Genomic DNA, 14,795 nt, shown 5'->3' with positions numbered 1-14,795 from the left:
AGAGCTTAGTCTCCAGGGGTTCAGTGTATTCAACAGTAAAGTGAGCATAATACTGCCAACGCTTGTAGGGCGTTTGAAATCAACAAAGGAGATGATATGTATGAACGGGCTCTGTGCCCGAAAATAAGCTATAGGAAGGAGGGTTACGGCTCTGCTTTTCTTATTGCAAAGATGTCCCTGGTACGGGTTTCTTGTTTCAGTTTAAAGTTGGAAAGGAAGTCCAATGATGTAAAGTCTTATCAATGCATCGTTTTCCATATTTGAAGAATATGGTGATTACAACCAATGTAATACTTAAAATGTCTAGTAAATTGCCTAATAACTGATGACGGCTTTTAAAAGTAAACATGTTAGCGCATAAACATTCAACCAATCATTTAAAGTACAAAGCATGCAATCCCTCTAAGCTCAAAATGAAAAATTTAAAGAACTATATATATATTTCTGTGTCAAAAATATTCATTTAAGTATGTATGCCCTCTATTTAAATACATGTTTACCATGCCTGTGCACACCCATGTGGAGACAGAGAGGAGGGGACGGAGGGAGGAGGAAGTGGAGTGGAGTGTCAATTAACTATCTTAAGCAAGAAGCTGGCTTCTTAGCGTATTCTCCCAATATTTATTAATACACAAAACACGTCCCGGGGACTGATCTGGCCGCATTTAGGTTCTGATATAACGTCTGGTAACTGAATGGCTTAGGAAACAACAGTAGTTAGCCAAAACCATCTTTCCTAGTTCCCTATGGAGGCAGCCTCTGCTCCTGCCAGGCTGTGTGCATATGCCCCAGGCTGTCCCGCCTCTGTCCCTTGCCTCTTGCACTAGCCAGAGCTGCACCCTCTCCATCTCCCATGAGATTCAGACGCCATCACCCTTGCCCTTCAGCTCAGACTGAAGCACTCCTTCTACACACACCAGTGAGAATGGCAACAGCAGTGACAGTATGTGGAGCTGTCATTTATTGAGACTCCTTTTTGTGGACAAATCCTGATCTACGACATTATCTCAACCATACAAGTTAACAAAAAAAAAAAAAAAAAAAGCCAAGGGTCCAGAAGTTACCCGGGAGTAGTACAATTACATGGAGAATCTAAAATATTCTATTCTGTTTCTTTTGCAATTTTCCAACATTTGACTATTGGCATGTATTATTTTTAAATTTGGAATTTGTGTATATATAAGTGTGGCTCTAGGGACTGAATCCAGGACCTCATGTATTATATAGTTAAGCATTTGCCCACTGAACTATATACTCAGGCCCAGAATTTTTATTTTAAAGGAAGACGACACAGGGCAATGTTAGCTTAAGGACAGGTATCTAGATTAATGGAAAAAGAGTTCAGAGGTTAGAAATAAGTTCTCACACGCATAGTAAAGTTCTTTTGACAAGCGTGCAAGGCAATTGAGATAGTGGCATGAAGTCATCTCTCCAACATGTGCTTCTGGGACAAGTGGATATCCACACGTGGAAGAATAAAGCTAGAGCCCTTCCCTACACCACACACCCCCGTGATTCAAATGGACCACACGTCTAAATACTGGAGGCAAAGCTACCCAAAAGAGAGGCTGGAGCAATGGCTCGGCGGTTCAGAGCACCTGTTGCTCTGTAGAGGACTGGAGTTTGATTCTCAGCACCCACATGGCAGTTCACAACTGTCTGTGACTCCAGTTCCAGGGGACCCAATGCCCTCTTCTGACCTCCGCAGACACCAGGCATGCATGTGCACATACACCCATATGCAGGAGGAACATTCATACCAATAAATAAATAAACTAAAAAAAAAAAAACCTACACAGAAGGAAGCCTAGAAGTAAATGTGTGCCACCTTGCTGATGCCTTCTACAGAAAGCACAGCAAGGGGGAAAAACAGATAAACCTGGATCCCATCAAAACAAAAAAACCTTGCACTTCAATGAACATGATCAAGAAAGTGAAAAGATGGCTGAGCGGTGGTGGTGCACGCCTTTAATCCCAGCACTCGGGAGGCAGAGGCAGGCAGATCTCTGTGAGTTCGAGGCCAGCCTGGACTACAGAGTGAGTTCCAGGAAAGGTGCAAAGCTACACAGAGAAACCCTGTCTCGAAAAAAAAAAAAAAAAAAAAAAAAGTGAAAAGAAAGAAAGCCTGCAGAATGGGAGAAAAGACTTACTTTATTATTTATTATATAAATTATATTTAATGTAAATAAACTAAATGATCATACAAACAATGGGTATGTACTTTAAATGCCGCCTAACACCTTAGCCAGTAGAAAAGACTCCAATCAAAGCCACAGCTAGTGGGATGGCTGCACTCAAAAAGACAGACAGTAACAAGGGCTGGCAGGCGTGCAGAGAAGCTGGAGCCCTCATACAGTGTTGGCAGGAATGTAAAATGGTGTAGCCATCAAAAAATGTCTGACAAATAGTTAAAACATTCACCATAGGGAGATAGAACTCAGTGGTAGGATGCTTGCTTAGCCTGCATCAGGCTCTGGGCCTGATCCTGAGTACAAGACTTAAAAAAAAGAAAAAGAAGAAAAAAAAAATCAAACACAATTTATGGCTCAGCAATTCTACCACTAGATATATACTTGAGAATAAAGAAAATATGTGCCCATAAAAACTTGTATAAGATGTTCACGGCAGCAATATAATAATAAACAAAAGGTCGAAACCATTCAAATGATTATCAACTCATGAACCTAAGTATGGTTCACCTCTGTATGCCATTCTAATAGGCAAATGATTTGCCAATAAAAAAGAATGTCTGGTTCATGGTTCCAACATGGGTGAACCTATGCTAAGCAAAAGAAGCCAGGCCGAAAAGACCCCAAATTTTATGATTCCATCATCAAGCAATGTCCAGAATAGTCAAATCCACAGGAACAGAGAGCAGACTGCTAGCTGTCTAGGAATGAAGGGGCTTTGGGAAATGGGTATAGTGTTTCCTTTGGGGGACGATGACAAGATCTTTAAATTGACTATGTTTGAAGGAACATTATTTGCTGAATATTAAAAGACAGTAAGGGCTGGGGAGATGGTTCAGTGGGTAAAGCACTGGCCCTGAGGACCTGAGTTCGGATCTCTAGCTCCCATGTAAGATCTGGGTTGGGTGTGCCTGTAACCTCAGTGTTTAGGGGAAGGCATTGATGGAGGATCCTTGGGGTTTGTTGACCAGCCAGTCTAAAATAAGTGGTGAGCTATTCTAGGATCAGGGAGAGAGCCTGTCTCAAAAAATAAGGGGGAGATTAGAGGAAGACACCCAACATGGACTTCTGGCCTCCACATGCATGTGAACGGGCTGCTATATCAACATGCACACACCAAGATACAGGATTTTATACTTCCAGTGGGTGAATTGTAAGACATGTCAATTACATCTTAGCGAAGTCTTTTTAAGAATATTAAATATGAGCTTTCACTACATTATTGCCAAATTTTTGTTGGCAGCATGGGGAACATTTTGACTATGGAAATATCCTTGGAGGGCTGGGACTACAGCTCATAGTGGTGTGCCCAAGGAGCATGTGTGAGGCCCCATGTTCAATCCCCAGTACTAGTGAAGAAGAAGAAAAAAAGAACAGTCTTTGGAATGTTATTTCTGGTTCCCAGGAGAATCACAAACTAAAATGCATTTCTCCCTGTGTCATATACATTGAACTGTATGTTGGAGAGACACACACAGATTTAAGTTGATGATGGGCAGGCACTGATCCCATCTAAACAGCCATGGACTGTGGGCACCAGGAACACGAATGTTAGAGAAAGACCATGACCTCACAGGACACAGCTTATTTAAAAGGAGAAGGTACTTTCACTTTCTATGAAGTCTGTAAATATGCGGGGACAGGAAGGGACAGAGTAAGAGGGAGAGCCATGGAGAGCCCAGCTTTAGTATGTGTGCTGCTGTAGTGAGCACCAGCCCTAAGTAAAACAATTGTTTTACTTAAGTCTTGGCACAGAGATAACGGTCTATGTGGAATCCATAGAACGGCCTAAATTTTAAAAAAGGAGTAACAGTCATCAAGTTAATGGGAATACTTAATCTAGACTGTCTTTGTCAATGGGACAGGTCTGTGAAGCTACAGAAATTAGCACATGGGCAGTTCAATATCTTTAACACTAGTTCTAGAAAGTACACAGATATGAAATGGGCTACAGGATTGAAATCACACCAAAGTCCTTACAGTCAACCGAATGTACGTCGTCATCACTATTTGTAAAGTGTATCCACAAAGCACTAGGTTCTCAGTCCCTCAGCTTTTGGGGAGGAAAGAAGAGGGCTTGTTTTTTTTAAAAAAAAGCCAAAGAGAAGGTGAAGAGCCCACAGAGAGCTGCTGAGCCTCGGTATGTGCTATGCTGCGTTGCTGGGACTCACAACGGTAGGTCTGTCTCATACAAGGTTTGACATTAGGGGCTGATACATGCATCCTGTCTTATTAGAGTATGAGCAGCCGAGGGCTTTTGTAGGAAGTCTGCACGGCCACACTGCCTAGGAGAGCAATTCATATGTTTTGGTCTCAAAGGTCATTTATGCTCTTCAAATTAGTTAGGACTCTCAAAGACCTTTTGGATATGTGGGCCACAGACATGCTAACATTTGCTAATTAATAATTAAATAAACTTTAATCACTAATTCATTAAAAATAAGAGAGGAGCTAGAGAGATGGCTTAGCAGTTAACAGTAGTTGCTGCTCTTATAGAGGACCGGGTTCAGTTCCCAGCACCCACATCAGGCAGCCACAACTGCCTGTAACTCCAGCCCCAAGGGATCTGATGCTCTTCCAGCCTCCACATGCACAAGGCATACAAGCACATACACATAAAAGTACATTTTAAAGGAACAACAGAAATCTATTACTTGAAATCAAAGCAAGCATGTTTTCAAACAATGATGAGTGGCGTTTTTTAACATTTCTGCAGGCCTCCTTCGCGGTATATAGGTTAACACAGAACAGCTGAAGTCTGAGTTTCTTGTTGCACTCATTTTCTTACCACATCTGTCGTTCTGTAAGAAACCCAGCCTTACCTAGATTTGCAGTTCGAAGATAAATGTGTATTTAATCGCCTTTTCAAGTAGCTGGGGATATTTTTCTCTGATCTCCTCCCAAACTTGTCAATCAATGGTAGCAATGCAAAACCCGAAGCCTTACCAAAGCCTTTCCACAGTCTAAGACATTACAGTCCTTTAACTGGTCTTTCCTGCTGTTGATCCTGACCCACACATGACTTCATATATATTGGCCATTTTGAAAACTTAGCTTATATAATATATATTTCTCATATATATTATAGGACAAAACAAAACCAACAGCTGTGAGGTCTGAGAGGCTGCCAATCCTGGTGGCAAACAAACCCGTTTTTGCTGTTGCTGTTGTTGAAGACAGGGTCTTGCTATCCAGCCCTCCTCGTGCTGGCACCACAAATGCGTGCTGCCATGCCTGGCTCTGCAAGTGTTCTGAAATACTGACCTTCATTCAAAATCTTGAATTTGATCATCAGGTCGTTTCCTTTAAGTGGCAGGCCCACTTCATTCATTTTTGGGAAAATGTTTGCCAAACACCTAAGTCTGAATGACCATTCTCTGATGCCAAGAGGCTGCTGCGTGAGAAAGCAGCCAGTCCAGCCAGCAACGCAAGTGCTTCTCGCGATGCTTGGGTCTACAGAGGACTTCAGGCAAGGCCCCTTCCCATTATACAGACTATTAGGAAGATGCATCGAGATTTTATATATTCAACACACTCTACTGCTTCACTATGGCACTCTTTTAAAAACTGTTTTGTGTTTTGGAAAGATAGTTCAGTGGTTGAGAGCACTGGCTGCTCTTGCAGAGGACCCAGGTTCGAGTCTCAGCATCCAGACGGCAGCTCACAACCACTTGTACCTCCAGTTCCAGAGGATCTGATGCCCTTTTCTGGCCTCCAAGGGCACCAGACATGATATACAGGAACACATGTGTAAGTGTGCGTGTGCACATGTGTACACATAAGTGTGGAGACCTACAATTGATGTCAGGTGTCTGTAACCTCCATTTTATTTCCTGAGGCAGGATCTCCTGGCTAGTTTATTTAGCTAGCCAGCTTGCACTGGGGATCTAGTCTCTGCCTCCTGAGTGCTGGCCTGGCTTTTCTGTGGGTTCTAGGGGTGTGAAGTCAGGTCCTTACACTCGTACACTGTGGCGGGAACAATGCCACACACTTCCTTACACTGTACTGGTCCATGGTCTGTAGGTGAATAAAGAGCTGGGCTTTCTCCCTGTCCTTCCTTCATGTGGAGCCGCTGTCCTCAAAGCTAAAATGCGGCGAGGTCAGCCTCTTGTTTCTGTCACCCATAAGCAGATCTTCCAACACCTGTTTTGGTTTTGGTTTGTTTAGTTAAAAAGGTCTCCTGTAGCTCAGGGTGGCTTGGAACTGCTCTGGAGGATGACCTTGAACTCTTCATTCTCCAGCCTCTACCTCTCCAGTGCTGGAGAAAGAGGATCAGAAGTTCAGGGGCATCTCCAGCTTCATACTGAGTTTGAGGCCAGCCTCAACTCCAGACGGCAGCTCACAACCACTTGTACCTCCAGTTCCAGAGGATCTGATGCCCTTTTCTGGCCTCCAAGGGCACCAGACATGATATACAGGAACACATGTGTAAGTGTGCGTGTGCACATGTGTACACATAAGTGTGGAGACCTACAATTGATGTCAGGTGTCTGTAACCTCCATTTTATTTCCTGAGGCAGGATCTCCTGGCTAGTTTATTTAGCTAGCCAGCTTGCACTGGGGATCTAGTCTCTGCCTCCTGAGTGCTGGCCTGGCTTTTCTGTGGGGGGCTATAGGATGCACCCCCAACAGCAACATCCAAACAAACCATTCCACAATCCAGATTTTAACCTCCCCAATGCAATCACACCAAAGCAAGCACCAACCACAAGCTGTTTCCTTAACCCCTCAGTCCTCCCAGTTAGGAAGCTGTAACTGGACACGGCAGGTCACTTCTTCCTTTCACAGACTCAGTTCTACTAGCTTCTAATCCCCCCCCTTTCACTTTCTCCCCAGCCACCCGCCATCCCTTCTCCCATATTCAACTTCTTAACCGTTGTGCCAGCTCTCCAACCCTATCTTCAGCTTCTAATGTGACTTCCACTGCTTTTCAGCTCTGTATTTTCTTCCTGTTAACCTCATCTAGTTCCATAGATCTAAACACCACATCCAGGTTGCTGTTCCCAGATTTCCATCTCCAGCACTGACTACAACATTGGATTCCAACCCATGTCCACTTAATGAACCTATCTGACAGTCTTGACAATCCCTTTTCCCCTTGATTCCATAGTCAGTCCACGAATTTATCTCCCATAATGCATCTCCAACCCTCTCTTCACTTGTACCTAGCCTGCTGACTAGCAAGTAACTTTGCTTGTATATATTCTCGTTCCCTGCAGTCCTCTAGAGCAGGAGTGATGAGAATGAACCGCAACCATTCCTAGTTTCCAGGACTTCAGAACTAGGCGGAGGTTTTCCTCTGTGCTCCCTAAGGTCCCCTCTGTTCCCTGGCTCCCTCCGTCCTGTTACAATGCTCGGCCACACACACCTTCTTTTACTAGAAAACCAACAAGCCCTTTCCCAGCCCAGGGCCTTTGCCCCTGCTGTTCCCATGGCCTTAGGGAATTTTCTATGCCCTTCTTCTTTGCACAGTTGGTTTTCCAGCCAATCATCCATGCCTTAGCTCAACAGCCACTTCCTCAATGAGGCTTATTTGACAACTATCTGAAGCAGGTCCCTCTCAAGTTATTTTGTATTATATTACTTAATAATCTCTAACACTTCACTTCCTATAATCTGAAATGCTTTTGTTTATTGTATGTCTTCCCCCATTTAATTAGAAGTCTAATGAAGCAGGAATCTTTATTTCTTGGTGGTAGTGGGCATTGAACCCAGGGCCTTGAAACTTATTAGGCACATGCTCTATTGACTGAGCTATATCCCCAGCCACAGACAGCTCATTTTTTTAAAAAAATCAATGCTAATTATACTATGCATGGAAGTATTCTTGGATTTTTTTTTTTTTTTTGAGACTTGCACTAGCTCAAGCAGCCTAGAAGTTACTATGTAGTCCAAGCTGGTCTTGAGCTCAGAGTGATCCTCCTGTCTCAGCCTCATAGGCTGCAATGCAGGACTTAGGCCTGAGTCTGCCAGGCCATTTCTGCAGCATCCTCTGCTGCCTAGCAACGAAGGCTATCTCCTGCTGAGGAGGTCTGGCTCTGGACAGAAGCATTTGGCTGGGCTGACTCGCTCTCAGTGACTGGTCCAGCACACACGCCTCAGACTGCAGAGGCATGCAGAGGGCAAGCAGGTCGGCTGGGCTCTCTGCTCTTCTCATGATACTTTAGGGGTTCTGCTTGAAGGCCTGTGCTGTTAAAACTCGGGCTGGACTGATCCCAAACCCTGAAGTAACAAATATTACCAAGTTCTGTCATTTCCTCCACCAGAAAAGTGGTTTTACTACTACTTCTGGTTGTGATGAAAGGTCCTATTGACTATTCAACTCCTCAACCAAGTTATGGATGCAGTATTAAGTGACTTCACTCCCTTTGCTCTGGCACTTTAACACATGCCAGTGCTTTCATCCACCTCCACTAACGTGGCTTGTAAATCACAGAGGTGGGGCTGCCTTAAGGCAGGACTTGTTCACATCTCTAGAGATGGGGTATAAATGAGACTGACTGAAAAGACAAATTCTTCTTTGACAACATGCATTAGTGTGTACAGATAATCCTTCCAAAGCTACACACATCTTACTTCTGTTAGGCTGGCTTACGAACCATAGTTATTAATAATTTTATTACAAATCGGAACATGGAAAAGTGATGCCAGTAAGGTCAAAACAAAAGAAACTTTCCCAAAGCTTCTTGGGGTCACAAATTTGCTAAAAGTTTCTTTTATGTGCTTAAAAGTGGCTTTCTTGCACAAGATCCCAAATCTGGAAGTATGTTTTGAAAAAAACAGAAAATGACACCAGAGAGCAAGCTACTTGTTTCCTAGGGCTAGAGTAGACAAGCTATTGCCTTCCCCTAAAGAATACAACGTTGAACACACAATTGCCATAGGCAGGCTGCTTCTTAGGCAGATGAGAACATTAGTTGAGCACACTGTGGCCTGGGCTTGGGTAAGAAGTCAGAGGCTACTTGGGAAGTGCTCCTAAGTGATCCGTTTGTGAGCCAAAGAAGAATGCTGACTTCCGCCACACATAGGCAGCCTCCGCTGGGCCTTCCGGCTGGGCTACTCTTAGCATCTCTTTACACCACCTTTTCCATTTCTGTTGGGAACATGACATGTGTATGTGCATGCATTCTTGAGTTTGAAGCGGATATAAGCGGATATATATTTATGAGAGATAGGCGTACTATTTATAAGATCCAGGCACTGCAGCCGGGCAGGTTGCATCTGGAAGCTTCCAAATCCGGTGCCTACGTGCACAGGGCAAAATACAGCAGCAAAAAGGGCAGGAAAGAAGAACCTCTGAACTCAGACTAGAAATGAGTTCTAAACAGTGCTGCTTTTATTGCTAGACAACCGTCACTCTGTCCCCTACGGCTGAGCTCCCCGGACATGCTGCCACAGTCACTCATTTGCTAATTTACTTCATCTTCCTTGGTGTCTGGGTGTTTCGGGACTAGACCAGCCTGTCAGTGTATGGTCTTTTCCATGGAATGACACAACTGTGACAGGGGTGTGTGGGGCAGACAGCCTTGACATTAAAGTCCTGCTTCTTTGACAGAAATACTTAGCTACCCAAAACGGAGGGATAAAAAGAGGGGCTCAAGGGAAGGTGAGTCATGGGCAAAGCCTGTGTGTGTGGCCACTCACGCTAGCATAAAGTCATGTGAGGGTGAAAGTGGTGTGATCCTGAGCATGCATAGCTTGGGTGAGGAAGCAAGTGTGCAAACCAGAAATATGATCCAATTTCAGGAAAGGATAACGATCTTCATAAAAACCACATTTCAAAAAACCCACCATTAAACTGATGTTGTCCAAGGGGAAGAAAAGCAAAGATAACACAGATGGAAGAATCATTCTAGTCCGATCGGCCTTTAGATTCATGTGGAGAAAGGACAACTGAGGCTCGTAAAAAGCAAAGCATCACAATGCTTATTACTTCTATAAAATCGAAAGGTCCGAGGATCCAGCTGACAATGTCTTTAAGGGACAGCACACCGCGGCTACTCCACCACGTGATAGTGCAATCGGATGGATGTCCAAAGGAAAGGCGAGCGCCGAAGCAGGCCTTCCTCTGCAGCTAACAAATTCATGGAGCGTCCACCTCTTGAAGTAGCGCCAACTGCACTAAAGAAATGCTGTGGGCTGCTTTCAGGAAAACACAAACTCAGGCATCTGATACCCTTCCTATGGTCCGTGGAAAACACTGTTTAAGGGCGACACTAACTGATGGGATGTTGAAAGAGCCACAAGAATCCAAGGTGGGTTGGGAGGAACATGTGCTTGGTCTTTCCCTTTGGGCCCTGGGTAATGAGGTGAGGAGCCCATTATGGACTTGCCAAAAGTACTAAACTTTTACTCCATAAACAATAATGCAAAACGAGTCCCCAGAAGTGGTCTAGGAGAAGAAAGCTATTACCAATCGAGCAGCAGAGCCAAGGGATTGTTCAGACCACACACTCAAGCCCAAGCCTATGAAGAAGAACTCAGAAAAGGACGGCGAGAGTCAGAGATGGATTCCAGCGAATACCCACTGCTTCTCCGAGTTCATTTTAATGTCACAATAAGACTATGGCCAACAAAATGCATCGCCATGTAACTGGCTAAAGTGAAGGGCTGGCTGCAGTAGTTAACTATGGAGAGAGGGCTAACAACGGAGTGAGTGAGAGAAGGAGAAGAGTCACTTACCTGTGCTATGTTCTTGTTCAGAAGGTAGACACCATAATCAAACTGCAGCTTCTCCCCTCCCTTTGGATACAGCGGGAACCTAAGAAAGGTAAACAAAGATGAGAATTCTCAGGAACAGGGTAAACTGACCTCCACATTGTTGTCAAAGGCACAAGTTTTGTAGGTGCAGTACAAGCATCTTGTGATTGATTTAGCCCCGGACTTGGCTATGGTCGCTGCAATCTACTAATATCTGTGTCAGAAACAACTGCCATCTTCCCACGGAGAGACTGAACACAAAACAGGGGTGTGGAACACCAGTGACCCACACCTCCAAAGAGCTTGAGTCTCTGCTTCCTGTTACGGGTCAGAATCTTACCATCCTATGACAAAGATCCTCCAAGTATTCTAATACCCTGGCCTTGACATTTCAACTTCTAGAACTAAATGGGAAAGATAAAAGGAAACATCAGACTTAAAAACAATACATAGGCTGTTTCTCTTAAGCTGTCCAGTCAAAATCAATGCCAAGGATGAGCCAAAATTCATCTAAAATTCATCCCTTTTGCAAGGGCAGCTTTTTGAACTCAATGTCTACATGGCAATGTATTCCTGCCACCAAACTCAGGGAGGACTGGACATTGTGACCTGCCTCACTGAGGCAGCAAGGCACAGGCTTGGGATCTCCTTAAGATGAGGCGGTATTTCAGGGAACATATTTCTCTCGTGAGGTCCCTTTCTTCCCCACGCACAACAGAAAGAAGTCAGTGTACACTCACAGTTGTTTTGTCCCTCCCTTCCTGTCTTTCAAGATCAAGCATAAGTACAATGATCTGAAACAGACTTCTCTACAGAAAGATCAGTCACCAGAGCTTTTTGCTGTTTTTTCTTAATGGCAGCCAGGCTAACAGTGTGGTTGAATTTGCACGATGGCCAAGGTTGCTTGGCATTGTTTTAAATGTTTATTAGCCATTTCCAAATCATCTTTTGAGACTACCTGTTTATTAGCCCATTTTTCTACATTGCTGGTAGGAATGCAAATGCTCTAGCCACTATGGAACTAAGTATAGAGGGTCTCAAAAAACTACATATGAAACTACCATTCTGGGTATCTACCTGACCATGCTAAGTCAGCACACCACAGACATGCCTCCATTTCCATGTTTACTGCAGAACTACCCACAACAGCCGAGTGTTGGGATGTGCCTAGGCATCTGTCACATGAATGGGTAAAGAAGACATGGTATACACACAATGGAACTTCATTCGGCCATCAAAAAGGACAATATCACGCTACTTGCTGGAGAATGACTGGGACAGGAAATCACTATATTAAATAAGCCAGGCACAGACAGACAAATGTCACCTTTTTATGGCTATACCAAAACATCTGCCTGTCTGTCCATCTGTCATCCATGATGAATGACATGAAAGAAGGAGACTGAGGGGAGGGAGGGAGGGCACAGGAGGAGAGGGAGGGAGGACATGGGAGGGGGAAGGAGGGCACGGGAGGGGGAAGGGGGGAAGGCACGGGAGGGGGAGGGAGGGAGGGAGGGAATGGGAGGGGGAGTGAATGGGGTCAAAGTTCATGATATATTTGAAAGAAACTAACTGAAACCCAACATGATGTACATTGAACACATATTAATTAAAAAAAATCAGCCACAAGTTAGAGTCATGAAGCAAATGCCATCTTGCTTGGTTCTGCAATGTGGAATTACTCTCAAGAATAACATAACCATACTGAAATGAAGAGTGTGGAATAATTACAAACTTGATTGTCCCAACTGCCTGAAGAAAAAAGGCATTAAAAAAAAGTCTGGAAGGGATAGTGTTTTCAAGTAAAATAAAGGAGGGAAATACAATTTAAAAGCTTTCTATTAAATTCTCAAGAGCCATGGTTTCATAGTATCCAAAAGGTAAATCTAACGTGCTGTAAAATTATAGGCATTGGGGAGTGAGCAAGGTCGTGAACTAAAAATTTACTAAAGAAAACCAAATGTTGTCGACACCCATCGAGAACACAGGACTTAGCATTTAACCAGGACAGTAAAACATGAACTAGGACGTGTGTGTCCCCAGCAGAGAGGAATGAAAGTGTCAGCAAAGGTTGGTGTCTGCCAGGTGCCTGGGACCCAGCCGCACTCACGGTCTGGGGTACCAGGAACTTCCGATTTGCGGACACAACCGTGGGGCTCTTTAGAGGAACCCGCCCACTGTAGGGTTATTCTATAAGCTACCCCACATAGGTAGACTCTGAACAGTTCTCCCAACCCAAAGTTATCTCCGTGTTCAAGTTATAAATCCAGAAACTCCATATACCATAAGAGTAAGTTGAGATCAGCTCATGCTAAAAACCAAACCTCTACATTTGTGAAAACTGGATCTCACAACATTTGACTTTATTATGACTGCTCTGGGACTTTGTGGAAAGAGCCATAAGGTATGTGTGTAACATTAAAACAAAACCAGAGAGTGATTAGAGCCAAAGGTTGGAACAGGGCAATGCTGAGAACAGACCAGGAGTCAGGACAGAGTTCACGTTTCATTCTCCTTCTACATTCTTAATGGGTCACTTCAAGGTGAACACTTTGTTTATAACTTCCACATTCATCTCCTGTTGCAGAGGCACATGGGTATCTAGACCTCCTCAGCAACCTAGAAAGGTGGAGGCCACTACAAACGTAAGCCTATCACCATCAGGGCATAAGATAGGAACCAAAGGCTTTATTAAAACCAAAGGCTTTATTTAAAACCAAATGTTTTATTTCAATTACATGTGCAAGTCATGGACAGCCTAGACAGAACTCAGCCCAAAGGGACTTCTTATGGGAGAGTATTACAGCCCGTGTGGTGGGACATGCCCGTGAACCCCAGTGCCTAGGAGGATTGCAAGTTCAAGGTCGGTCTGGGCTACATACAAGACTTGTCTCAAAAGACCCAACCAGCCAAACAAAAAACAGGAAGGAGAGGATAGCATTACATAACCGTACACTGAAACACATATTTACTATTAATACATTCGATATGGATTATTAATACCACACACAACTAATAGCCAATATTAAGTTATTTTCCAACTTAAAAACATTTCCAAGTTCTATTACGATTGCACCTACTGTGAAAATCACAGAAGCAGAAAGCAATGACCACAGCATGTGTGGGAGAAGTCCACCTGAGGTCCGTACCACCGGCGACTGGCGGGGGAGGAGGTGGCTTTGGTCCAGGAGCCTGTCTCGTCTCCCATGCCTGCTCTCACCACTTTGAGTGATCAAATCATCCTAACGCAGCCTGTACACTTCCTCCTCCAGTCACTTCAGTTTGTAACTTTGCACATACTGTGTGATTATTTGGTTAATTCATGTCTCTCTTAGTACATGGCTCCGCATACTAATATATCTCCCTTAGTACATGGCTAGCTCTCACAGGATAGACACTGGTTCTTTTGTTGTTGATGTTTTTTTTCCAGACAACTGACCTAAAACTTACTATAGCTCAGGCTGGCCTCAAAATCAAGGCAATCCTCCTGGCTTCAGCCTCCTGAGTGTTAAGATATTAAGATTTAGGCATGAGCTATACTGTGACCAGCTTAGAGACAGGTTCAATTCTGTTCTTCTTTTGCCTTTACTAATAGACACTAAACAAATAGTTTTGAATTAAAGAAAGAGATGATGTGTGCAAATGATTTGGAGCTCATTCTACAGGGCCATTTCAAAATGAGGGCAGATCTGAGACAGGACTTCCAGATGCTAATGTGATCCCGTGGGATTAGCCGCGAGGCTAAACCTGGGAATGACTGGGCAAGTGACAAGCGCTTGCCTTGACTTTGCGACAGTGTCACTATTATGGCAAAGAAACCGATGCCTTGGTCACCTGTTTAGTTAGTGGAAGAGACATGACCTCATTGCTCGGTCTTCAGGGATAAATGCAGCATTCTCTCTTGGT

At 44.0% G+C, this 14,795-nt stretch overlaps 1 protein-coding gene across 1 annotated transcript in view; it reads right to left on the bottom strand.

The window, feature by feature from the left end:
• Uvrag (UV radiation resistance associated) overlaps window positions 1–14,795 on the bottom strand; it is a 274,915-nt gene that overhangs the window by 51,865 nt on the left and 208,255 nt on the right. The window contains exon 13 of the mRNA XM_059270780.1: window positions 10,872–10,950. Coding sequence (XP_059126763.1) covers window positions 10,872–10,950 — 79 coding nt within the window. The remainder of the gene's footprint in view (window positions 1–10,871; window positions 10,951–14,795) is intronic.

The sequence above is a fragment of the Peromyscus eremicus genome, chromosome 1 (genome assembly GCF_949786415.1).
Source record: "Peromyscus eremicus chromosome 1, PerEre_H2_v1, whole genome shotgun sequence".
Taxonomy (NCBI): domain Eukaryota; kingdom Metazoa; phylum Chordata; class Mammalia; order Rodentia; family Cricetidae; genus Peromyscus; species Peromyscus eremicus.
Note: the sequence above shows the minus strand (reverse complement) of the source record. Positions and strands in the feature narration are given on the sequence as shown.